At 42.2% G+C, this 26752-nt stretch overlaps 1 protein-coding gene across 5 annotated transcripts in view; it reads right to left on the reverse strand.

Annotated features, from left to right (window-relative positions):
* Positions 1–26752, reverse strand: part of AGBL1 (AGBL carboxypeptidase 1) — a 574659-nt gene that overhangs the window by 240277 nt on the left and 307630 nt on the right. The window contains exon 22 of one of the 5 annotated variants that reach the window (XM_061595216.1): positions 18012–18210. The exons of 3 other annotated variants lie outside the window; for them this stretch is intronic. In XM_061595216.1, coding sequence (XP_061451200.1) covers positions 18025–18210 — 186 coding nt within the window. In that variant the 3' untranslated portion in view covers positions 18012–18024. Of the gene's footprint in view, positions 1–18011; positions 18214–26752 lie in introns of those variants that run through there. One more of the 5 variants, XM_061595215.1, reaches the window with a different exon arrangement.

Consider the following 26752-nt stretch of genomic DNA (forward strand, 5'->3'; position numbering starts at 1 on the left):
TCCCAGAGCCCAAAGGGTTCACAGAAGAGTTTGCCAAGTGTACACTCTGGGCTTGCCTCCTTCCAGTCAGCACCTCCTGAGCTGAGTAGATCTGTTCTGCCTCTGCATTATTGTGACCAGCGCCCTCAATAGCCCCATTCAGGGGTTTCTCTCCATCCACTTGAGACTGCATAGAGAAAAACGGCAGGGTCATGGATGCTGGCCTTCCACACACCATCACACTCCATGCACTGACCATGCACTGAGGAAAAGACTGAAGTAAGGGAGCCTGCAGAATGCATGTGTGCTCTCCCCATGAGATGCCTGGAGCCCTGTGTAATGAGGGTTGCAGTTCACTGAGACATATTAAGTGTATTTGGCAGGTCCCGCCTCCCCTTCCAATGCTCCTCCAATGTGTGGACAGCAGTGTGCAGGCAAGAGGTACAATGGCAAGGCAAGTGCAAGCAGCCATGCTGTCTTCATGGAGAGCAATGACTGAACAGGGTTAGTGACTCCCAAGAAAGAGGCACAACCGAATCCATGGAAGCTGCATGTCACTTTCCTGCATGGGCTTCCCTCCTTACATTCCAAGGGCACTTCCAAAATAGGGATGCATGCAAAAACATCAGAGGGGGATGCTGTTCTGAAGGTGGGTAATTCTTACAAGTACACATTCTGAAAGTAAACGTTAGTGTGTGGGACACCTCAGAAAGAAGAGTACATCTCCACTATCAGAGACATGGAGGGGTAGCAGTAGTAATTTCAACTGTTCAAAGCATTTCACATGAACTATCTAGCTGGAATCCTTACATAGGAAGAAATTCATATGATCTGCTGTTGGCAAGGTTCATCCCAGTCTTTGCTTTCTTGCAACTGGAACACAATTCCTTTTGATTACACACTTCTCTGGATTCTGCTATGCACTTTTGATGCACCAAAAGTGCACAGAAAATATGTATTTTACATAAAATATGCATACAAAAGGCATATTTTACCGCAGAATGCATTGTAAAGTGTGTGTTTTGTGTAAAAAGTGCACACAAAATGAGTACAACTGGATGGAACGGGATGTGACAAAATGGAATGGGATGGAACTGAGTGCCCGCAAGACTGACCCGGGATGTAATTAGCTGCTCAACCTATCCCTATCCGTACCACAACCTTGTAAGGTAAGGCAATATTATTATTTCCCATATTGCCGATAAGGGAGATTGAGGAGGAGACGGCTTGCCAAAGGCCACATGGTGAGTTCATGGCAGAGGTGAGGCTCAAACCAGAAACTTGTAGCTCTCTCTTTTGGCCACTATGCTGCACTAGTTTCCACTTTTCTCCCCAGTGTTGTCACTAGTGGTGCCATTTGGGGTCATTCCAAACTCTTCTAGTCTGTAGCCTGCATCTCTTTGAAGAGCAAACCTGATCTCCCTCAAAATAACCCAAGAGCTCAAATTACCCAGCAGCTTTCTTGTCAGAGCTGTTTTCCCATCTGCTCCTACAAGAATGGGATTCTGCAAGTGAGGAGTTTGTTCCCCACAGTCGCACATTCACTGATAAGCATACAAAGAAAGTTCCCTTTGCCAGCAGTCGCGATAGCACAGCAACAGAATAATGTGCTGTCAGATGGTGTTGCTTCAAAACCTGGGTAATGAGTACATATACCAATATTGTGATAGTAGCACCTAGAGGTGCAAGAATGCTGCCCAAGATCCAGTCTTTGCTACTGATATATGCCTTGGGCCTGGTTGGTCTCAGATTCCTTCTCATTCCAGGGCAGAATTCTCGCTATATGTGTGTGTGCAAGTTTGTGTTCCTTTTTGCTCTCCTCATTTGGAGAAGATAGCAGTTTTCTGAAAGAAGCCACCTTGATTCTAATAGCTTCCTTGAACTCTGCATGTTAAGCACATTGGCACCCTTTTGGACTTGGTGGCATCTTTCATGATCTGCAATATACATTCTCTGGGTCAAGTGGGGGGGGGGCTGTGGCCCTCCATATGTTCCTGAACTACAACTCCCATCAGCCCCAGCAAGCATGGCCAATGGCCAGGGATTATAGGAGTTGTTGTCCAGGAATAAATGGAGGGTTCCCCCTGCTCTAGGTTTTCAGTAACCTCCAAACTTTCTGGAGGTATTTGATCCCCTTGACTAGGGTTGGGGAGCCTATGATCCTCTGGATGTTGCTGGACTCCAGTTCCCATCATTCCTGACTGTTAGCTATAGGGCTGGTGGGAGCTGGAGTCCAAGAACATCTGGAAGACCACAGGTTCTCCATCCCTGATCTTGACTTTCAACAGCCTCCTCATTTTTGTCATTCAGAGTATCTAGAAATCTTACAATTTTCTTCTGACTGGAACACACATTTAACCAGCCTGTGTGAGAATCACTGAGTCACCCATTACTACAACACTTCCACTTTCAGACACCTCCCTGATTTCATTCTCCATCTCAAGATTTCCCTGCACCCTTTGATGAAGGGGGGGCAATAAAACTTCTTCAGTACTGAATTACTTTTGAGGCCCAGTATTGTCACTCACAATGATTCTGTGAAGGTGTATGCACCACTTGAGATTTCCATTTTGTTTATTCCCTCTTTGACATACAGAGCAACACTATCCCAAATATGCTCCTGCCTGTCTTTCCTCTAGAGAGGGGAGGGGGCCCTCAAGCCAAGGGACCAAATGCAAACCTCAAGCCTTTGCTATCTGGCCCTTGAAACACTTTCCAGGCCACACTTCTCTCTGGCCATGCTTTGCACCCCGAGTGCTTTTGCCTGGCTGGGATGAGTCCTTGAACCCTGATAATACCTTTTGTTTGACTGGATGGAGGATAGACAGGGGTGTGTGTGTGAACATTTATAGTAACTAGCCTATTGTACAAAGGTAACATTTACCTTTTGCCATCCTGGGCTCCTACCGGGAGGAAGGGTGGGATATAAATTTAATAAATAAATTATTTACACATTGCTCCACCCACCTTTTCCTCTGGCCTCACCCACTACCAGCTTGTGGTCCACTGAATGTTGCCTATAAGAGAATGTGGCCCTTGGGCTGAAAAACGGTTCCCAACCCTGCCATAGTGTGCCACTGGTTCTTCCATGCCACTAGGTTTACATCATGCCCATTATACCAATGTTCTCCTTTAAAAGCAAGCACTCCGTCCCCCATCCTGGCTCAGAGGCTTCTAGCATCAGCATATAAAAACCCACACATAGGTTCTTCTTCCACAGGTAGGTGTGCTTCTCCTTTACTAAACACTGATTCTTTCCATCCTGGTGTCAACAGAATGTTAACAGAGAAGGAAATCATCTTAAGTTCATTCAGCCCCTCTTAGGGCCCCTCCAGACATCCTTTTCATTATGCATTCATGCTGATTTCTGCTCATGATGCTATTGACATAATCATATACACCTGCAAAAGTTTTGGAACAGCCACATACTGCTTCATTTTCCAATAAGCACATGTCCTGTAACTTCCTGCTGAAACCCCATAACTTTTTGTACCACACATGTTCCGGTTTATTTTTATCCTGCTTTTGTTGTGCTATAACCCCTCCAGACAGCAGTAATGTGGTTGTATTGAGGAAGCACTGTAGAACAACAAACAGAGCAGAATAAATCCACCACAAATTTACTATTATTGTGTCAAAAACATACACCTACAATAAAACACTAGTTTGGAAATGCCGTTCTTGTAGTCCACTTTAAAGTTGCCACCCGCTATGGAGACCACCTCCAAGACCATCTCCACTCCATTATTTTCTGAAATGTACAGGTTGTTTTTAAATTCATGGGGAGAAAGCAATACAACAATCATATTAGGGTGAAAAAAAATCCTGGGAGAACAAGCCCTGAGATCACTGGAAAGTCACTAGTATTATTTCAGACATGTTCTATATCCATGGAGGGAACTCTAATAGAAGACTCTTCCAGTCCCGAGGAGACCATTGTGTTTCCGTGCAATCTTTTTGCAGGCTGCTTTGTTTGCAAAGTGTAACATTGTTATTCATTAATGTGAGTGAAAGGGGAGCAAGCATTTGTAGGAACATTTGCTGTTCTCCACCACACACACAAAAAGCTAACAGCAGATCTGCGAAAACTGTTTGAGCAATGCAGACAGAAGGATAGTGTTTCATTTTGCTCAAACCCAGCCAAGAATGGTGGACCTAAAAAGCACCTCCACACATTCAGATCTATCCTATCCTGATATCATCCTTGTCATTATGGAGTAGCTTTGTGCACTGTAATTTAACCATATGGTATGGGGCTTATTTTCCAGTTACAGGCTGGATGATACCCAAAAGCATGTCATCAGTGGACAGGAAAGAACTGATTTAAGATGTGCCATTCCTAGTAAAGGGGGAGGCAGGCCTTTTGCTAATGGAGCAAGAGAAACAGGGGTCCTAGGATCCCACATGCAGAGAACTTTGATGTGGCTTCCAAAATCCAAGCTGTCTTTACAATCTGTGGTCCATTTCTCCTCTTGTTGTAACATTTTTATGTTATATAAGACAGCCTAGGATGATGCATCATCCACTTGTCTTCTAGGCTCTGATTCAAAATTCAATTTGCAAGGATAGTTGTTCAGAAAGGGCAAGGAAAGATCAAGTGTTGACGCAAGATGGAAAATGAAAAGAACAGTTTGTCTCAGATTCTGCAGCTCTCCATGGTCTCGCCCCATCTAATCTCTCGGTCCTAATATTCCCAATATATCTCTACCCCAGGACCTTTTTTCCTCCAACTCCACCAGCCTCAGATGCCCAAAGACCTCATACTCTTTTAAACAACACCCACTATCCCTTGCTGCCTTAAACTTCAAGTAATCCCCTTTTAGAATGGGATGGGATGCCACCTTCCTGCCATCCTCAAAACTTACCTCTTCCTAAAGCCGTTGGCTTACATAGGAAGCTGCTGTATACTGGGGCAGATCATTGGTCCATCTGGCTCAGTATTGTCTACAGTGAGGGCTTATCCACGTGGAAGCATTACTTCGTACTAAAGACGTTTTTACCTCCATTTCTATTTGCACCGTCCACAATAAGGGCTCAATGCCAGCTGCAAAAATTGTGTTTTGTATTCACACTGAGGGGAAGGATCAATCATGCAGTTTCCTAATGACCACACCCTCTAATTTAACATTTCCACTCCCTCTGCTTACTTGGCAACCCCAAGCATGGTCAGTTCTACCAGTAACTTTCATTTTTAAAAAAACAACCCTGAAGTGTGATTATTTGTATTTTCACTGGTACAGTACAGCTGAAATACAAATCTTTGACCAGTGTTATGCTTTTGTGCATAAGTTAGGGGAGAAAGAAAAATAAGGCACCATTTGCCGCAACATAAAAAAGGATTGCAGAATGGGGGAGAGCAGCCAAAAGTTGCTTTTCAGCCTATAGGAAATAAAATGAAAGGGAGGAGGAGGGAGAGGGGAACGATTGACAGACCCACCTAAAAGCATTGGAAAAGCACTAGAGATACAGAGAGAAGATGTTTTTTCCTTCCATTTTCGTATTATCAGAGGATTGGGTTAGTACAGAATTACAGGGGGGAAATCGTGTGATAGCTTCTGTTTGCCAGTAACATCATGTGAACCAAGCGAATTGAAACGAGATGTGAGTAGCACCAAACACACACTAAACCACCATGTAGATGAGCTCACAGTGGCAGTGACTCTCCAGGTTTTTGGGCTTTGGACATTCCCAGCCCTACCTAGAGATGCCAGGGATCGAACCTCAATGAAGATGTCAACCCAGTGTGTGGCAGTTGTGAAAAAGGCAAATTGCATGCTAGGGACCATTAGGAAAGGTATTGAAAATAAAACCGCTGCTATTATAATGCCATTATATAGATCTATGGGGTGGCTGCATTTGGAATACTGTGTGCAGTTCTGAACGGTTCACCTCAAAAAGGATATTGTAGAGCTGGAAAAGGTTCAGAAAATGGCAACCAAAATAATCAAGGGGATGGAGCGACTCCCCTGTGAGGAAAGGTTGCAGCATTTGGGGCTTGTTACTTTAGAGAAAAGGCGAGTTAGAGGTGACATGATAGAAGCATCTAAAATTGTGCATGCCATGGAGAAAGTGGATAGAGAAAAGCTCTCTCATAAAACTAGAACTTGTGGACATCCAATGAACCTGAATGCTGGAAGATTGAGGACAGACAAAAAAGTACTTCACACAGCATATCGTTAAACTATGGAATTCACTCCCACAAGAGGCAGTGATGGTCACCAACTTGAATGGATTTGAAAGAGGATTAAGCAAATTCATGGAGGAAAAGACTATCAATAGCTACTAGCCATGATGGTTATGCTCTGCCTCCATAAGCGGAGGCAGTATGCTTCCAAATACTACTTGCTGGAAACAACAGGAGAGGAGAGTGCTCTTTGCACTCAGGTCCCACTTGCAGACTTCCCATGGACCACTGGTTGGCCACTGTGAGAACAGGATGCTGTACTAGATGGGCCATTGGCCTGATCCAGCAAGCTTTTCTTATGTTCTTACGACCTTCTGCATGCAAAGCAGAAGTTCTACCACTCCCCCTTGATGATTATGGATTGTATCCAACCAAGTTTTTCTCAGAGTAGCCCCACTGAAGTTAAGGGATTAAGTTAGTCATTAATTTCAGAGGGTCTACTCTGAAACATGGATGAGGGAGAAATTTGATTCAGTGCACATTTAAAGCTGTATCTGTCAAATTTGCACTTTCTGAATACATGAGAACCGAAACACAGACATCCTTCGAAATTCACAATTCTCCAAATTTTGCAGTGCAATTCTCCAACCAAAAAACTGTTTACAAAAATGCATAAATTAGGGGAATAGTGTGCACAAAAATGAATATATTAGTGCAAGTAACATACAACAATGCAATATGTTAGAAGAATTTGTTTGAAAAAATGTGTTCATTAGACAAAACTGCGTGCAAAAATGTGTGAATTGTGAGAAATTTGCACTAAAATGGTAAAGAATTTTCATGAGGATTTTTTTTAAAAAAAAATTGCAGATTGCTGCAGAACTGAATTTAAGATTGGAAAAATGATAAACTGAGAGAACTGAATGTTCCATCCCTACTCTGAACAAAATCCCTATGTTTCTCTTTCTCTCTCCCTCTTTTTCTCTGACCCAGGAATTTTACAGTGTAATAATACTTTTCTCCCTCTTTTCAGTATGTTACACATATGCTCATCCATTCCATGCTACATTTTTCTGATCTGGAAGGAAATTGACTTGTGTGAGCACACAGCCAGGTTGCTAATTTGTAATGTGAGAAACTGCTCACAGACTTCTTTCCAGAGTGAGAAAATCCTGTGGTCTAGGCACTATTTCCTACAGACCTTGTTTCGACCTTCTTGTCCTCACACAGATCATCTTAAAATGGAAAGCTTCCTGCAATTCTCTCCCAAGTTACAGGTCTAAATTCATTCCTAATGCAATTTTGAATAAAACTAGGTATTAAATTTTGGTCCCAGTATCCCTGAGGAAATAAACAACGCAAGACAAAATAAACCAAGGTGGATTTGCTCCTGTTACAACAGTAGTTGCAAATAAATCTCTCCAACCTTGATTAAGTCAGCCCCAGCACTTCCTCTTTGTTTACATATATTCTAGAAATTTTAAGCATGAGATTCTTAAGAGGGCTTCTGTCTCATATTCAAAGCGATTACAAAATAGACATGCCTGATTCTAAACTTATTTTCGTGGAATTAAGCCCCATCGATTTGGATGGAACCTGTTTCCAAGAAAAGCTGCAATCTTCTGCACACTTACTCCAGAGTATGTTCAACTGATCAGTGAGACTTACTTCTGACAAAATATCTGCAAGATCCATTGTAAGCAAGCTTACAGTTTCAAGATGAAAGAAAATTGCTCATATATTTGAATAGTGTGGATGACATTCTGTGAGGTAGGGAATTTTCTCTCCTCCCTCTGGCATCTCTTTTTGATTATGAAAACTTGGGGAAAAACAAGTTTAATGATGATGATGGTGTGTGTGTGTGTTTCAGTCTGATGCTGGATCCCACAGAAAAACTGGAAGTTGAAGCAAGACAGAACAAGGCTCACAAGTAGGTGAAGCTGGTCAGAAGTTACAGGACCACAAATGACTCTGAGTGAACAGCTTGCTCTGACAAGTGGTGAGAGTAGACTGAGGCCTTTTATGCCTCTTTCACCATGCTCCCTCCTATAGGCTCCACACCCTCAGGGTCAACCCTCTGGCCTGAAGACAGGCACTCCTCCTCCACTCCACAGTCCCCCTCCTGATGTGCTCCTGCTTGACTAGACAGCTGAAGTATGGTGGGAAACAGAGAAAGACACTCATGAGAGTTTGGGCATTGGCCCTGATGGTCTGGGAGGTTCCTCTAGAGGCTTTTATCTGCCAGTCTCAGTGGTCCCCTGATCTCCAGCAGCCATCTCAGAGCCCTGAACTTGATCTGGCTCCTTAGCTAGTGCCTCTGCACCCTCCGACTTTCTGTCTGGATTGCTGCTGGATCTGGGGGCTATGATGACAAAGTGGTTATGTTTGTATGATACTATATTGCCAGAGATGGAGGTGGGTGAATGAGCTGGTTGCAAATTATGCTGAATGCTGCCAGAGGATTCATTTTATTTTATTTCAGTAGGCTAGACGTTTGCTGTGTGACAAATGGTTGGCTAGAGAGTGGGGCTGCATTCAGACAGCAGTTTACTCTGTTTTCCTGACATTTCCTTACCTGATAATTTTGGCATTTTATTTGATCTTTCACATGATGTTAAAGCCACTTCTAGAAATGTAGAGAAATACAGTGGAAATTTAGCAATCATTCCCGTGTTGTTTCCAGAAAAAAATCAGTTTGCAACATCATTAACCCAGAAAAATGTTGGAGTAAAGTGACAAAATTTGGAGCAGTATACAGGCATACAATTGTCTCCTGCCATTTTCATGGGAGAATAACGGGGGGAAAGAGGTGTGCATGTGCAGAAAGGGCAGGGGAGTAGCGACATGTTGTGTCACACCACACTCCCTGGTGTGAATTAAATTTAGAACATGGCAGTATATCAGTCAAAAAGCCTGCTTCCCTAATGCAGCAGTGTAAAAGGAAATCAAGACGGAAGTACTACCATTATAACCAGTAATACTCACACAACAAACCCCACGTCTAAATGCAGCCTAGCTGTTGTATGTGTGGGAATGCTTGAGAGTGTGGTCAGCACGTGGAAGATTGTTCAGGATACATTCCAGGGACGTTATTGGGGAGAAAGGGAGCACCTTCTATTTCAGCTACTTTGTTTAGTTGCCAGTGGTGGAACTTTGTTATAATTTTGTATTTGATTTTTACTTGTAATTTTTTTTATGTTTAATAAAATATTTTGTTTTCCTGTTAACTATGCTCCTTTAAAGTATGTCTTTTGAACACAACCTTCATTTGTAATGCTTTATTTTGATAATTTGAAATGTTGTAAACTGCTTTGAGATTTTTGGAAATATAAATTAGTATAGAAATGCTATAAACATATATATATGCAAATTAATATGCAATTATACGAATAAAAACTGAATATTTTTGTACAGTTATAGTCATTCTTGTGTGCATCTGTTTATGTGCTGGTTACGTTAGGAAACCTGGAGCGTCTGTGTGTATAATATGGTTATAACATTGAGTATAACATAATGATGTGTATAATGATGCATATAATATGCAAGAATTGTTTGTATTTTTAGCAGAACCAGTAAAAACAATTCACTTCATTGAAATCAAGGAGCAAGATGGGAACTAGAAAAAAAAAAGCGCTGATAAGCTCAACATCGTGGTTTTCAGAACATTTAAACCCTGTTTGTTTCTAAGAGCACTGAAGATTCACAAGGCTGGGCATGGCAGCAGAGAGACTAAATGGGACACTTTATTCCTTTATATCCCCTACTGTGCTACTTTTACTAGCATTATAAATCTGGCTGTAACAGTGCATTCCTCCAGCACCATGCCAGAATCTATCAACATGGGGGCAGGAAGCAAATGGGATGAGTGACAGCTGAAATCCACCAAGGCATGTGCCAGGGGAATCCTTTCTCCAGAGATGGATCCATGGGGACACCTTAGCAGATGGACCACCCCTTGGCAGTTGACAAACGACCAACTCCTATGCTTACCTACTGGAAAGAGACAAGAAACCTGTACTGTTTAAGGAGCATGGACTTCCATTGCAAGCTAGCCATAGCTTTTCATAAAGAGATAACGTTCTATCGAGCTCTTTGCTGCTGCCTTCTGAGTTTGTTGACATGGAGGGTTTTTTTTAACAAAACCTTGCTTAAAGAGGCAGGGATCTCTGTCACTGGCACTCAAGTAACCTGCATAAAATTATGCATGCACTGATAGTCTGTAGTGGATTCCTAGGTCCTTGACAGCAACACTTCTCTCAGTGGATGGGTATTGCTGGGATGGATATGGGGATTGGGAGAGAAATTAATTTCCGTTCACATTTAAAGGAGAATCTATACTTTCCAAAACAATACGCAAACTGAAATGCAATCATCCTTCACAATATGCAGTTCTCTGAATATTGTGATGCAATTCTCCAGCAAAAGAATGTTCACAAACACACATATATTAGGGGAAAGTGTGCATAAAAATGAATACATTAGGCAAAAAAACTTACAAAAATGCATTGTATTAAGGAGAAAATGTTTGTGAAAGTGAGTACATTGGACAAAACAGCATATAAAATATGCTTATTAGCACAAATTTGCAATAAAATGCTGATGAATTTTCATGAGAATCCACAAATTGCTGTAAAAATGTGGAGAACCAAACTTAAGGTTAGAAAAATGTGAAACTTAGCGGACTGAAATTCTTCCATTCCTTCATGGGAATCACCAGTCAATATGGGTGGACAAGGTAGGCAAACTTTTTTACATGTTTACAAAACTTTATTTATTTATTTATTTATTTATTTATTTATTATTTGACTTATATCCCACCCTTCCTCCCAGTAGGAGCCCAGGGCAGCAAAAGCACAAAAAACCACTTAAGAACATCATAAAAACAGACTTTAAAATATATTTTAACATTTTTAAAAAGCTTCAAAAACATCTTTAAAAAAGGTTTAAAACCATATTTTTTTAAAAAAAAGAATGTTTAAAAATATATTTAAAATCAATTTCAACACAACACAGGCGCAAACATGCAATTTGGTATTCAAGTCTCTCTGCAGTTTGCCCTACTCTGGATTCAAGCTAGGGAAAAAAACCTATATAACAGGACACATCCCTTAAGCAGAATACTAAGTTTTCAGGAGATCTTCTTGGAAGAGTTCTTAGTGGATGACGAATTTCTACACTCATTGCACTCTGTGCTCACTATACAGGTTACAGTGCAGAAGAACATGTTCAACAGATTCTATTGCTCCAGCTCCATAGGGACACAGCTGTTCATTAACTTCAGTCATATTGAATCATCCACTTAACAGTACTGAAGGCAGCACATCAAAACGAGCAAGAATGAATGTTCTCCTATACAAATATCCCATGAAACAGAAGAAAGCAAGACTTTTTAATTATTCCAGAGCCTTTAATTATTCCAGGGCTCGCTTGCTTTCAACTCACTTTCACAACTTGTTTTGCATTTTCAGAAATGGCTGATAACAATCAAAGATCAGTTGTCTAAAGGTAGTGGATCATGTCCACAAGCCCTGAGAGACCATCTGTCCAAACCTGCTGTTCTCTTTTCTTCACTCACTTGTGAGAAGCAAGCTGTCTGACTAATGCTATTCATATGGGAAGCCTTTGTGATGGAAATTTTGGCTGTTTAGAATGTCACTCCTAGATGCTTTCAAGTTGTCCTTAAAATTTTAGAGGACTCTCAGTGATGTCTCAGAAGAAACCTGATAGCTATCATCCTGCCATTGCTGGCACCAACTGTTTCTGGGATATTGTTGTCTCTCTCTCCATGTCTCACTCCAAGCTGAAGAGAAAATCAGATCTGTTCAGCTTCCCCCAGTTAGAAACATTACAGTGGGCAGAAGAAAGGAAACCTCCTTTCCATTCTCCCAAAGGCTCTTCCCAAAGATAAATCTATATCACAAATAAAATCCACTTCAAAAGAGGCTAAAAAAGAATCTATAATCATTTTAAAACTCATTTCTGTTGTTCCCCATTGTTGAGAATAATCCATTCGGGGCTTGATCTGAAACATACTTTCTTATCAATAACTTCAGGGCATAGCCATCTGGACAAAATTCCATTCTGGCATCCTAAAAGGTTGCTTAATGCAAGAGTATGCTCAACCATCCATAGTGCAATGTCATGGTAGAAGGAGGCATTGGGCCACAGGATGGTATGGGATTGGACAGCAACATGAATATGGTTAGAAATGCTAGGTACCCAGGAAGGGAGAGAGGAATGGCTCTAGCAACGCTCCCATTGCTTGGCAATGAAACAAGGTAGAGATAGAATCCATCCCCTCTACAGAATCTGATCAAGGGCCCATAGCTTAGTGGCACAGGACATGTTCTGCATGCAGAAGGTCCCAAGTTATTGTTATTATTATTTATTGCATTTATATACCGCCCCATAGCCGAAGCTCTCTGGGCAGTTTACAACAATTAAAACATTAAAAACAAATATGCAAATTTAAAAAACACATTTTTTAAAAAGCCATTTAGAAACGCATGCTAAAATGCCTGGGAGAAGATGAAAGTGTTGACCTGGCGCCAAAAAGATAACAGTGTTGGCGCCAGGCGCACCTCGTCAAAGACATCATTCCATAATTTGGGGGCCACCACTGAGAAAGCCCTCTCCTTTGTTGCCACCCTCCGAGCTTCCCTCGGAGTAGGCACCTGGAGGAGGGCCTTTGATGTTGAGCGTAGTGTATGGGTGGGTTCGTGTCAGGAGAGGCCTTCTATCAGGTACTGTGATCAAAGCAGTGTAAGACTTTATAGGTTAAAACCAGCACCTTGAATCGAGCTCAGAAACATACAGACAGCCAAAGTTCAGTCCCTAGAGACTCCAGCTAAACTAAAGCTGCCTCATAGGTGATTTGTAAGGTAAAGGTGTCCCCGCACTTATAGTGCGAGTCGTTTCCGACCCTTAGGGTGACATCTTGCAACGTTTACAAGGCAGACCGTATATATGGGGTGGGATTGCCAGTTCCTTCCCCGGCCTTTCTTTACCCCCCAGCATATGTCGGGTACTCATTTTACCAACCACGGATGGATGGAAGGCTGAGTGGACCTCGACCCCTTTTACCGGAGATTCGACTTCCTCCTTCTGTTGGAATCGAACTCCGGCCGTGAGCAGAGCTTCGACTACGTTATCGCTGCTTACCATTCTGCGCCACCTCTAAAGATCAAATAACTTGGTGGACCTCTACCTGAGATCCATGGGCAGCTGAAGTCAAAGGTCTCGATAGAAAAATAGCCTGACCTGGTTTAAGGCATCTTAGGGATGGAGACAGATCTGGGTAACAGTTGGATTTTATGCTATTCTTACTCAGAATAAACCCATTGAAGTTAATAAACTTGACTACATTGGATTCATTAATTTCAATGGGTCTATTCTGAGTAGCAGTAGCATTGGATACAATTCTATATTTCAAAAATGGCTGATGAATCATTGTGTGTTTCTTCTTCCCAGAAGTCACTGGTGCAGCATGAAACATTCACAGCATCTGATAAGGCCTCATTTGAATAACAGCCAGCCCCTTCCACATTCCCTCTTAAGAATGTGACTAAATGCAAACTCCCCGGTGCCAGCGCTAGCCATTTTTTTTCACTTCTGAAGATTTCTGGAGAACTCAAAAGCTTGCACATCATTTTTGAGATATTTTGCTTGGCATAGTAAAGGTTTTGCCCTGATGTGGATTTTTTCCCCTTATTTTTTAACAAGATCACTTGCACTGGGCCCTCGGATGAGGATAGGCCATGGGTGAGGAACTTGTGGCTCTCCAGATGCTGTTCTACTACAACCCCCCATCAGCCCACCCCGGGTGGCCAATGGTTGGGAATCTGGAGAGCCACAGGTCGTCCTTTCTTAAGGGTAGACTATAAATTAGGAATAGAGGAGAAATTCAATTCAGTTTGCATGTAAAAGCAAATTTACCTAATTTGCACTTTCCAAAGCAACACGTGAACTGAAACACTCCCATTCTTCGAGAGTCACACTTATCCAAACATTACAGTACAGTTCTCCAGCCAAATAATGTGTACAAAAATGCATATACTAGGTTAAAGTATGCATAAAATGCACATATTGGTGAATATAACCTACAAAGGCACATTATATTTGGGAAAACTGCTTTGCAGTTTTGCAGTTGTCTGTTAGGCAAAATTACATACACAAGTGTGTATGTTAGGAGAAACTCACACTAAAACACTGACAAACTGTCATAAGGACTTTTTTTAAAAGACACACACACTAATGTGGAAATGTGAAGAACTGAACTTAAGAGTGGGGGGAAACGGAGAAACTGAGAGAAACCAACACTCACATAGTCACCCATCCCTACTACTATAAATGTGAAAGAAATAAGAAACCATTTATATGAAGGGAAACAGAGATCCTGAATGTAGTTTATATATGTCATTTATATCCCATGTTTCCTCCAAGGAGCGCAAGACAGCATCCATAGTTACTTGGTTCTTCCCCCCCCCCATTACTCTGACAACAATCGATAGGTTAAGCTAAGAGATAGTGACTGCCCCAAGCTCACCCAGTGACCTTATGAATGAGTGGGAATTTGAACCTGGATCTGACCATTGCCAGTCTAACATTCTAACCACACCAACTCTCAACAGCAAGATGCATCAGCATACCTCCCCAGGGGCCAAATGGGGTCCTCCAAACCTCCCTATCTGGCCCTCAGAACTCCCCCCAGGCTGCACACCCTCCCCAGCCACACGCCCCCTACCGGCCCTGCTTTGCACCCTACCTACTTCAGTGTTTTTGCCTGGCTGGAATGGGTCCTTGGACTCTGATCATGCTTCTTGCTTCACTAAAGAGGGGTGTGCGAGTATGGATAGAAACCAGCCTACTGTACAAAGGTAACATTTACATATATTTCTCCACCCACTTTTGCCCCCGGCCCCGCTCAACATGTGGCATTCCAGATGCTGTCCTCAGACTGAAAAGGGTTCCCCATCCCTCCACTTATGGGACATGAACCAAGCCAGAAACGACTCATAAAAACATCAGACACAGATGACAAGAGGCTGTGGCTCTGCCATTCCTGTCAAAGCATCTTGTCTCACAGTATAAACAGTTCCAGGAAAGGAGTGAAAGGCAGAGGACAAGAGACAGCAGAGATTTATTGCCATAATAATTCATTACGGAAGACCAGCCGAGTTTGCCTTTGGTAACCTCCCCATGCCTTCAGCCTTTAGACAGGTGACGGAAGGTTCATTTCCTTGCAGCTTGCTAACAGGTTTCCTTCCAATTGTTTCATGCCATTTTCAAGCTGAAAGATCAGGAGCATTCTGTCCCATCCTCCTGGGCACCCCTTTCACCAGAGAAACTCTGCTGTACGACTCAATTGGAAGTGAACAGCAAATAGGGTGAGGGGTGGGGGAGAGAGAGTTTTCTTCCTTTTCCTTCAGTAGAATAAAACCTTGCATGAGATCAATAGTTTCTTTGGCTTTATGTTTCTGTTCCTTAAGAGCAGCTGGCTTATTGCATTTCCATTGATCAGACACGCAGGCAGGGCAGCTCAGCAGAGATCAACCGAGGGTTGGGATTTAATTCACAGCAATTTGGAGCAAAACAACTTTGAAATGAGCTGGGGTGGAGTTGGGAGGGAAAGGGAGGGTCACTCTTTATTGTGATTAGACTATCACAAATAGTAAACTCTGTCATTTTGACACCTTTGATATAATCTCCAGCTCCGCCCACCCAAAAAAAGGAGAGTCTAATTTTTTATATTTAAAACAGACAACTTTCCATTCACTTGGAACTAAAAGCCAGCCTATACAGAAGCAGTAAGTGTCTCCATGTGGTGGTGAGCTGGTCCACTTCAAACAGCATGAGGGAGATCAAACGTTCAGATGCATTTTAAAAGGAGGAGGAGAAGGAACTAGCTTGAACTCAAAGAACTGTGTATTCAGGACTAGACTACCAGAGACAATCAGGGCTGGACTATCAGAGAGCATGTAGGCTAGGACTCATGAAGCACAATCCTAAACCTCTTTACTCAGAAGTAAGTTCAAGGGGACATATTTCTTTAGTGTATGTGTGCATAGGATCTGCAATCCCACAGCTTGATCCTATGCATGGCAATTCAGAAGTAACCCCTGCTTAGTGCAATGGCACTTGCAGCACAATCCTATTCATGCCTACTCAAAAGTAAATCCTATTGAATTCAATGGGGGCTTGCACCCAGGCAAGTGGGGCTAGGATTGCAGCATTATTCCCTAGTGGTGATGGCTGATCATTGACTCATTCTCGCTGATGTTGGCTGGAGCTTTTTGAATATTCCATGCGAGCACTTGAAAAGCCTTGAGGGCCTTTTCCTGTGTTCGCTTTCAACACCTGAAAAAGTTCCTTCAAGTATCCGCCACTGCCATTTCCTGCCCTTTCCCCAAAGGCAAAAATAACTTACTCTGAGAAAAAAGTGTCAGTGAAGGAATCAGCAGACGCTTCTGTAGAGTCCTCCTACAGATATGCTGTGTCTTTTCCTCCTGGGGATACAAACTAAGAATACAAGTCCCAGGAACCCTGGTGAGGAAGGAATCACTTCTCATATCATTTTCCACCAAGGAAGAGGTGGCGGCCATGGGGAGCAGATTTGAAGGATTATATTGCAAGTGTTCTACAGACTGAAGTGTTCTTCACAGAAGTGTTTTCAGGATTGTTCAGTCCTTTACTCTTTAGTAAATCCCACTGCCTTCAGTGGGACTTGCTCCCTAGAATATGTGCTTAGGATTGCCACCTAAGATTTGTTGACACCTCAAGATGATTGTAAATGATACAAGATACAGCAACAAACATAGCAGGAATTCTCCATACTGCTCCAACAAAGATGTCACATTGCCTTTCAGTGATTCTTATTTCCTGGGGTCAACCGTCAAATAATTATCTACTCAAGGAATGCGAAACCAGGGGCCCTCCAGATACTGTTGGATTACAGCTCCTATCAACCCTGACCACTGGCCATTCTGGATTGGAATCCAGCAACATTTGGAGGGCACCGGTCCCCCAGCCCTGGACTATACTTTAGGTCAAAGATGGCCTACTTGAGATTCTTGAGGACCACCATGTTCTCCAGGCAGCAGTCTATGGGAAAGAGGTTATTTGGGCACACAACCCAGCCCCATCAGCAGGATTCTCTTAGAGTTGGATCTGCCTGGTGCCTCCTAGCCATAACTGTGTCTCAGTTATAGAGCATCAGGCAAAGAGGGCACATTGAGTAGGAGAGGTATGAGCATCAAGGCCAGACCAAGGTCATGTCCTGTTATAGCTGCATCAAGACTTGCAGTGACAGATCTCCAGAGATCTTGGAAGGAGAAGAAATATAATTCAGTTCACATTTTAGTGTGAACCTATCTAAATTCCTGAAAGAATACACAAACCAAAATGCAGCTACCCTTCCAAATTCATACTTCTCTGAATTTTGCAACATAGTTCTCCAACCCCAAAATGAAAATGTGTGTATTAGGGAAAACTATGCATCAAAATGAATGGATAGGTAACATGTGAAAATAACACACTACATTGGAGGAACCTGCTTGCAAAAATGCACACCTTAGGCAAAATTGCATATAACAATGTGTAATTAGGAAAAATGAGCACAATAATTCTGGCACATTTTTGTGATGCCTTTTTTAAAAAAACATGGAAACTGATATGGAAATGTGGCAAACTGAATTTAAGACTAGAAACTTGTTAAACTGAGAAAAGCAAAAATTGACAGCTTGAGCCATCCCTACTCAAGGGGCCTGGAGATAAAGCTTTGGGGGGTGGCATGCAACAGGCAGAAAGAAGGCTTTGCTTTGTTGACTTGGTGGCTGGTCTGCAGCTATGCTGGACTTAGAATAAGCATGACATTACAAAATCAAATATTTATGTATCTTAAGCCCCCCCAACTACATTTGTATTTACAAACCACTTAGCAGTAGCAAAAATGAACAAACCACCTCACTCAAAAATACACATAATAACTCTATATTAGGGATGCAAGAAGGCATTGTTTTCTGTTCCTCCCTGGATTCATCACATGCAGCATTCTTTCTGTGCTGCCGCAGTTTGTCTTCTGCCAAAACCAACACTGATCGTCTCACTGTCTGCTGTGGGAAATTACGTAACTTACATGATTCATTATGAAAATTACATAAATTACATTGCCGTTACTTTATACTACGCATTGATTTCAGTGCAAAGGAAAACAATATGCAAAGGGGGGAGATGTAATCAATTACATATCATTTGCAGATTGAAAGCAACAAGAGTGAATACCAATCATACTTGCTGGATTGATTTCCGTTCTGAACATGGAACAAATAAGTGAACATCAGCAGTGTCCACTCCCATTTCTGTGTACATCAGATTGTTCCAACATCCCGACACTATATCACTGGTCAAGAGCCCTTGCCACTGCCCTTTTCCTATTGTGCAGCCACCTTGAAGTGATGCCATGCCCCCATGGTAGGGATGGGTGAGAAATTTGATTAGGTTTGCATTTCAAGCAGAATCTATAAAATTTGCACTTTCTGAAACAATATGAGAACTGAAACATAACTATCTTTCAAAATTCACACTTATCTGAATTTGGCGACACAGTTCTGCAATGAAGCAATGTTTACAAAAATACATTATGTTACGAGAAAGCGTGCCTAAAAACTGAACATATGAGGAAAAAAACCATACAGAAATGCATTATATGATGAGAAATTGCTTGCATAAAATTTGTACATTTGTCAAAACTGCCTACAAAAATGTGATGATCAGGAGAAATTCGCACTAAAACGCTGGCACATTTTCATGAGGATATTTTTATTGGAAAAAATCACAAATTGTTTCAGAAATGTGAAGAACTGAATGTAAGATCAGAAAAATAAAACCGAGAGAACCAAAATTGGCACATCTTTCCATCTCTGCCCCAAAGCCATGGCTACATTGCTTGGTAGCACAGGTCAGGGATGGTCACTGTTCCCCACAATCATCATGGAATCTTTGAAGAACTGCAGTTGCCAAAGCCACAGCAGCAGCAGCGTTTGTCTCCCAGTGAGTTCATCATTTACCCTAATCATCTTCATAAGTCACTATTGCCTTTAATCTTCCTATTCTTATTATACATTACATTTTCACACTGTCAGCCACCTTGGAGGTCTATTGTCAGCCAGAAAGGTGGAGCAATATAAATATGATCAGTATTTTTTTTAAAAAAATTGGTCTGATTCTCTCCTTTTATGGAACCAAAGCCTTTCAAAGGACTTGCTCTACATTGCTCCAGATGGCAGGTCTAGAACCAATGGGTGGAAATGGCAAGGAAGCATATTTTGGCTAAGCATTAGGAATATAGGAAGCTGCCTTACAGCAAATCAGACCAATAGTCCGTCTAGCTCAGTATTGTTCACACTGACTGGCAGCAGCTTCCTAGGGATTCAGAGAGGATTCTCTCCCAGCCATACCTGGAGATGCCAGGGATTGAGTTTAGGACCTTCTGTGTGCAAGGCAGATGCGTTACCATTGAGCAATGTAAGAAATGTCTTAATGTTATGAGTTGTTTGGCAATGGAACAGTCTGAGTCAGGACGGAGCGAGGATTTCTATGCTAGCTCAGCTGAATAAGTGACCCGTTTTTTTTTTCTTTAAAGAACAACAGACTAACAGGCAAGCATCCTCCTGTCTATGCTTATCATTTTCTTATCTATATAGCTAAAGAGATTTGTCAAAGTAACAGCAATTAAGATAACCTAGGTGAGTTAAGACTTTCCTTCTTTACTCACGGAACTAAGGGGGAAGAAAACAAAAATAGTCTATCTTTCTTTTATTGCAAAAAGCTGATATGGAAAATAGCATTTTAAAGATTACAACGGATGAGGGATTTCTGATTAGAATCTTTTTGATTTATAAGGCTTTTGTGTAATATATGCATGGGACTATTTTTCCTGATCTACTTCTTTTTTGACGAATCTGCTCATTCTCTCTGCTACTAGTTATTTGGACGCTGTGAACTAAAGCTGTTTTTACACTTCTGGGCATATAAGAGATAAGGGCTGTCTAGCGTGTGACGTCAGTTGGTTGGAAAGATTAACTCCTTTGTAACTGGATAAAGAAATAAACTGCTCTTTGCTTGGGACATTGAAAATTGAAGGAGTTTTGTTCCTTTGGCTTTAAGAATGACAATTAAGAAGATCATGGACGTACAAGAAGGGACTTTATCTTTAGACATGTTTCAGAAAATAATGAATGAGATTAAGTCAATAAAACAAGAACTGAGAAATAATAGACAAGCGTGGAAAATTGAATTTCACAAAATGAGACAGGAGCTGAAAGAAATTCAGGATTCTACGAGAAATGAGAATAAAGATAGATCTGGAAAACCAAAAAAAGATGAAAGAGAAATTAAAGGCAAGATTCAAACTTTGGAGATTGGATTAAATATGGACATGAAAAAAGATTTGGATTTCCTGGCTTTGACGGATCCTGGAGACAAATATTATAGTTTGGAATTCAGCGCTGTCCCTGAAGGAATTGAAGAGATTGGAGATAAAGATATTATCGGTTCAAAAAAATTTCTGGACTGGAAGGATTTGATGGAACTTGAAATGGAGAAAGTTAACAGAATTAATCCCTGTTTTGTGTCAATGGAAAAATCTTCAAGAGATGTACTAGTGTATCATGTGGAAAACAGGAACAGAGATGCGGCTTTGCAGCAATACTTCAGTGATACATTCGGAATTCATGGCAAGAAAATATCTGTGATGGAGGAAATTCCTATCAGACTTTTATTATATGACTATGACAGCAAGATTTTTGGATGCGTGGAGATGGAAGATGGACCTAATACGGATAAAGACAGAAGAGCAATTTGAAATTACTGGACTTAGTAGACTTGATGAGTTGGATTAATTGACATGTTTATTTAGGGAAAAAAATGATTGATATATATCTCAAGGATTGGAAACTTCTCTTTGACTTTTTGTGGAAGATTAAAATGATATGATGTTAATGAGATTTGAAACCAATTAAGATAACCGCTGGAGGAAGGTGATTTTATAATCTATTAAGAGATAGGTTTGTTATATATTATAGATTTATAGCTGAACTATGACAAATCGGAAGTCAATATTTTTATATTTTTTCTCTTCTTTTCTTTTGTTTATTGTATTAGTTATTGATTTGTGTTTTTTTTTCTTTTTGTATTGTTTTGGTTTTGAAAATTTGAATAAAAATTAATTGGAAAAAAAAAAGGACCAGTCTGAGTCAGAAAGTGGTGGGCTCTTCTAAGCAGAAGGTGGATGGCCACCGGTCAGGGATGCTGTAGTTGTAACCTAGATTGCAAATCCTGTATTGAACAGGGGGCTGGACTCAGGGATGGCATCAAGGATCGGCATGGTTGGGCATCTGCTAAGGGCTCACATTTCAACAGGGGCCATACTGACAAGAGCCCCCTTGACCTGCTCCTCTTTTTTACCATTGCCATCTGCTTGCCTGTTCACCAAACTCCCAATATAGCACAGACAACTGTAGTGAAGAGGGAGAGCCACAGATGGCACAGACAGCATGTTCATTGGCTCTCTGCTGGCAGCCCTGTAGCCAGCCTTCCTTGTTAGGTAGGGCAGCCACATTTCTAGGTGGCACATTGGGGGGGGGACAGGTGCATAGTGCCAGCCAATTCCCCCCTCACTGGTGGAGATGATGTGAGGGCCAGGCCAGGGGAAGGGAAAGGCAGAGACCTTCCCCATCACTCCTCCTCCATTCAGAGTGTGTGTTAACATACATGAATGAAGTTTAATCAATTAAATTGTTTCACACTTTTTTGAAAGATTCCCAGGAATACCAGATTTAAAAGCTTGACTTTGCCTGTAGCTACAGTCCCCTTTCACCTATGGTCTGTCCCTGTGTTTTGGCTGTAAAACAGTGAGTACCTGAGCTTGGCTTTGATACCACTAGGTATCTCAGTTTCAGATTCCAACTGAAAAAAAACTTGTCCATATTACAAGTTTAGGGAAGGGCAGAGAGAAAATAAATACTATAGGATGTGTTATCTCTTCCTTGAGAGTTCCTTCTTCTAGTCTTATTCCTGGCCTTTAGATTTTCCTTCCTGTTGGACAATCAAGGGAAAACATTTATTGGCTGCTATATAAAGGATGAACTAAGCAATTGGAAACTAATTGTGGAAAGCAATTTGATTTTTTTTACTGGTTGCTGGGTTGATGTTTCTGTCCAGAAACCCTGAAAAGGCCTCATGCTAAGCTGCACATATTGGAAAAATCAGAAATTAGGCCTGAGTTACAGCCTAGGTGTCCAGCCAGCCAGCTAGCTAACTGTAGTGTACACAGCAATATTTCTATTCCTCTAGGACTGTTTTCATTCTTGGCCATCAAGTAATCAAAAAGAAGAAGAAAAAATATATAGCCACTTTGATTGTGAGTATAATGAGTGCTTTTTTCAGATCACTTTAAGTTATCTCTTTATTCCACCCTTTAGCAACAAGCACCCAATCCTGCTCTACTCAGCATAATAACAGCAGAATAAACAAACTCTTTCTTCTTACTGCAGGCAAACAAGCATGCTTTATTGCTGGCTGGGTAGACAGCACAACTGAAACTGAAAAGCAAAGCAAAGTCCAAGGGGTGGAGTCTAACTCTAGCCCATAATACAAAGTTCTAACATTTAACCCTTTAAAAGTCATGTTACTGTACAGACTGACTTTTTCAGGATCACTTAAGTAATTATAGGGTAATTTTGATCATGAAAAAATCCACCCTCAGTCAAGGAAATGTTGAGTGAACAGACTTTTTGGGGCTCTTCCAGATGAGGCTTTTGTTGTGCCCTCACCCTGCCTTATTCACTTAATTTTTCAGAGGTTCCTATTCTTAAATTGCTCCTGTTCTTAAAACAAGCTATTGTTTTTTAAATGGAGATTGTCATTGGCTGTCATGTCATTAAAAAGAAGATAATTTCGCATAGAAAATCCTGGGGAAGGGCGAAGCACAGCTCTAGGGGGCAATGCCCCATTTGTCCTCCCCCCTCCCCAGCTACAGGCCTGTCTGCTGGGCAAAAGAGAAGGGTTAAGTGATGATGATGATGATGATGATGATGATGATTTGATTTATATCCTGCCCTTCCTCCCAGCTGGAGCCCAGGGCGATGATGGAGATGAGCAGCAACAGCTGGTGATAATGACAGTGAGGAGGTAGGCTCAATGAGGTAGGGGGGCCCAAGGAGACTGTTTGTCCCAAGGTCATCCAAAGCCTGCAATTGGCACTGGTTGGACTAGAAGACCCTCCAAGGTCCCTTCCAACCAGTGGGGGCTGGTCCATTAGGGCAAATGGGGTGCTCCCCCACCAACCTCAGCCTGCACTCCCTGGCCTGCCTTCTTACTTACAACCAGTCCAGGGGGGTGGCACTGCCTGTCAACATGATCCTCCTTAGCCTCAGTGTTGCCCTTATAGAACTCAGCAGGGAAGAAGAGGGGGACAAAACTAGAATTAGCTGGCCCTGCCTATTATTGCTTCTGGCTCCACCTAACCGTTAGGCTCCTTGTCTTCTGCCCCACCAGTCCCAATGGGTACCAACCACCTATGCTTCCATCTCTATGATTTTATGTCTTAGACTCCTCCCTTCCTCAGCTGCTCCTTTCAGAGAGGAAGTAGAGCCATGCTGAACCATATAAAACTGTGGTTCAGCATCAGCCTGCCAACTCTAATAACAGACTCTTCTCCCATGTAAGTACCTCGCTTAGCTCTGCTGAGCCACAGTTGACCAGACAAGGGTAGAAGGCCAGACTCCTCCTATTTACACCAGGCCTGGCACGAAATATTTTCAGTCAACTCAAAAGGCTGTTGTTGCACAACCATGTTCCCCACTGTTCCTATGAGACAGGAGCGTGGAAACTTTTTCAGCCCGAGGGCCACATTCCCTTTGGGGCAGCCTTTCCAAGGGCCACAGGCCAGTAGTGAGCAGAGACAGAGGCAAATGTGGGCACAACACTGAATGCAAATGTTACCTTTGTGCAGTAGGCTAAGGGTGTTGCAACGTAGGGCCAGTAGAGAGTGTGGCTGGGGAGAGGGGGATGGCCTAGGGAGAGTTCAGTGGGCCAGGCAGAGAGACCTGGAGGGTTGCATTCAGCCTCTGAGTCTGAGGTCCCTCCCTCTTGCTGAAAGGGACCTGTGAAGACTGAGTCCACAAAGTCCCAGGTAGATCACTAATAATAATAATAATAAATTTAATTTCTTCGTCGCCTATCTGGCCAATGGCCACTCTAGGCGACTTACAAAATTATTAAAATACAATTAATAAAATACAGTAATACAATAAAAACAATAGATCTACAACAACAATATTAAAACTGGGTAGGAGGCATTACAATTATATCGATTAACCCTCCCCGGATACCCCGAAGGCCTGCTGAAAAAGCCAGGTCTTTAAGGCTTTCCGAAATACATTTAGGGAAGAGGCATGCCGGAGATCTTGTGGGAGGGAGTTCCAAAGAGTGGGGGCCGCCACTGAGAATGCCCTCTCTCTTGTACCCGCCAATCTGGCTGTTTTTGTTGGCGGGATTGAGAGAAGGCCCTGTGTGGCCGATCTTGTCGGGCGGCATAATTGGTGGCGTTGAAGGCGCTCCGTGAGATAAACTGGGCTGAAACTGTATAGGGATTTAAAGGTCAATACCAACACCTTGAATTGGGCTCGGAAAACAACTGGAAGCCAGTGTAGGTCGAACAACACTGGTGTGATGTGATCTCGGCGGCGACTATTCATAAGTAGTCGAGCCGCCGCATTTTGTATCAGTTGTAATTTCCGGACCATTTTCAAGGGTAACCCCACGTAGAGCTCATTACAGTAGTCCAAACGAGAGGTGATCAGGGCGTGTACCACCAGTGGGAGCTGATGAACAGGAAGGTAGGGTTGCAGCCTTCGTACGAGGTGTAGTTGGTACCAGGCTGCCCGGCTCACTGCCGAAATCTGAGCCTCCATGGACAGCCTGGAATCAAGCACAACCCCAAGGCTGCGGACCTGGTCCTTTAGGGGTAAACTCACCCCATTGAACTTCAGGTCAATGTCACCTAACCTTCTCTTCACTAAGCAACAACCTCAGCCCTGTCATTCCTAGTCCAAGCCCTCAAATCCTTGATATGAGAAACACATTTGTTTCCCAAAGGATGCTTTCAAGAAGTGCATTGGTAGCAGTCCTTTGCCTCTCCAAGACAAGCATGCAAAGCAACCGAGGAACATACACCTATTTCATCTGCATTCCTGCATTGCTCTTTATGCATTGCTTCCCTGAGTAACAGTCAACATAAAAATCCCCAAGAGACATAACAAATGTGTGAAATATGCAGGTAGGGCATTGTCCCTTCCCCCTGACATAGTGATGGGCATTTTGCTAACATATTTATAAACCATTTCCGACCATCTTTTCCTGTTCTCAGATCTCTGCGGTACTTCAGATGTTATAGCAAAGCTCGGATTCCTACTGGATCAAGACCACCATCAATAAATAGACTGAAGCTTTCAGGGTCAATACTGGACCCCATAGTGATTTATTTTCAGCAAATACAGCAATATTTGCAGGCTCATCAGTTTCTTTGCAAAGCTGGTATTTGGGTTTTGAGAATTAAAATAGGCATATGGTCTTTTTTTACCAAGGTGAAATGGCACTCCAAACAAACCAGGGGGAGGAATGAATGTACAAAGAAGAATCAGAAAGCCGCTAATGATGGAGAAATCTTAAGCAACAGTGTTCCACACCGCAATCTGAGTAAGAAGAACATAATCAGTTCCCTGCTGGATAAAGCCAAACATCTAACTAATCAAGCATCTTGTTTCCAACAGTGGTTCGCTACATGGCAATGGCCTTCCTCTACGTTTCCCCTTCCCACTATCTGGCATTGGTTGGCACTATTGGAAGTGAACAGCAGGGATCATTCAGTTTGTAACTTAAGGGTTAATTCTGTTAGTGTTAAAGTAAACTAGCCAGGAGGGCTACATTTTGCTTAGCAACCAAGCTGAGTGACATGATTTTCAGTAAGGTAGCACATAATCTGATTGGGTGTGTAGTTCTGAGGGAGTCTTCCTTCACATGCTTGGCTGTATGCCTGCCTGCTATGTATAAGGCCTGACCTAAGGAAAACAAAACATCTCTGTTCCTTTCTCCTCCAGCTATACACTGTTTTGTTCAGTTTGGTCAGAAAAGTGTTAGTAGGGCTTTTCTCCCTGGACTCCATCTGTGTTATGTAAATGACTTTGCTAATAGGCACAGTCAACATCCTACACAGCAGCCTTTGCCAACCTGGTGACCTCCAGATATTTTGGACTACAACTCCCATCAGCCTCAGCCAGAACAAATGTGCTGATGTTTCGGATCGGTTTTGCAATATGTCATTGGATTCTCTATGAACAAAAGAGCAGCTAAATCAAATAACAATCAATAGGCTGTGCTGACTGAGGCTGATGGGAGTTGTAGTCTAAAACATTTGGAGGGCACAAGGTTGGTGAAGGCTGGGGGACCAGCACATATTTCAGGAGGTTTCTGCAATAACTCTTTACATTTATTATGAACAAAACTTGTTAAAAGTAGCCAAATCTAATATGTAGCAGTCAACAAGACATGCTGGCTGGGACTGATGGGAGTTGTAGTCCAAAACAGCTGGAG

This window comes from Rhineura floridana, chromosome 14, assembly GCF_030035675.1.
Source record: "Rhineura floridana isolate rRhiFlo1 chromosome 14, rRhiFlo1.hap2, whole genome shotgun sequence".
NCBI classification, from domain to species: Eukaryota; Metazoa; Chordata; class Lepidosauria; order Squamata; family Rhineuridae; genus Rhineura; species Rhineura floridana.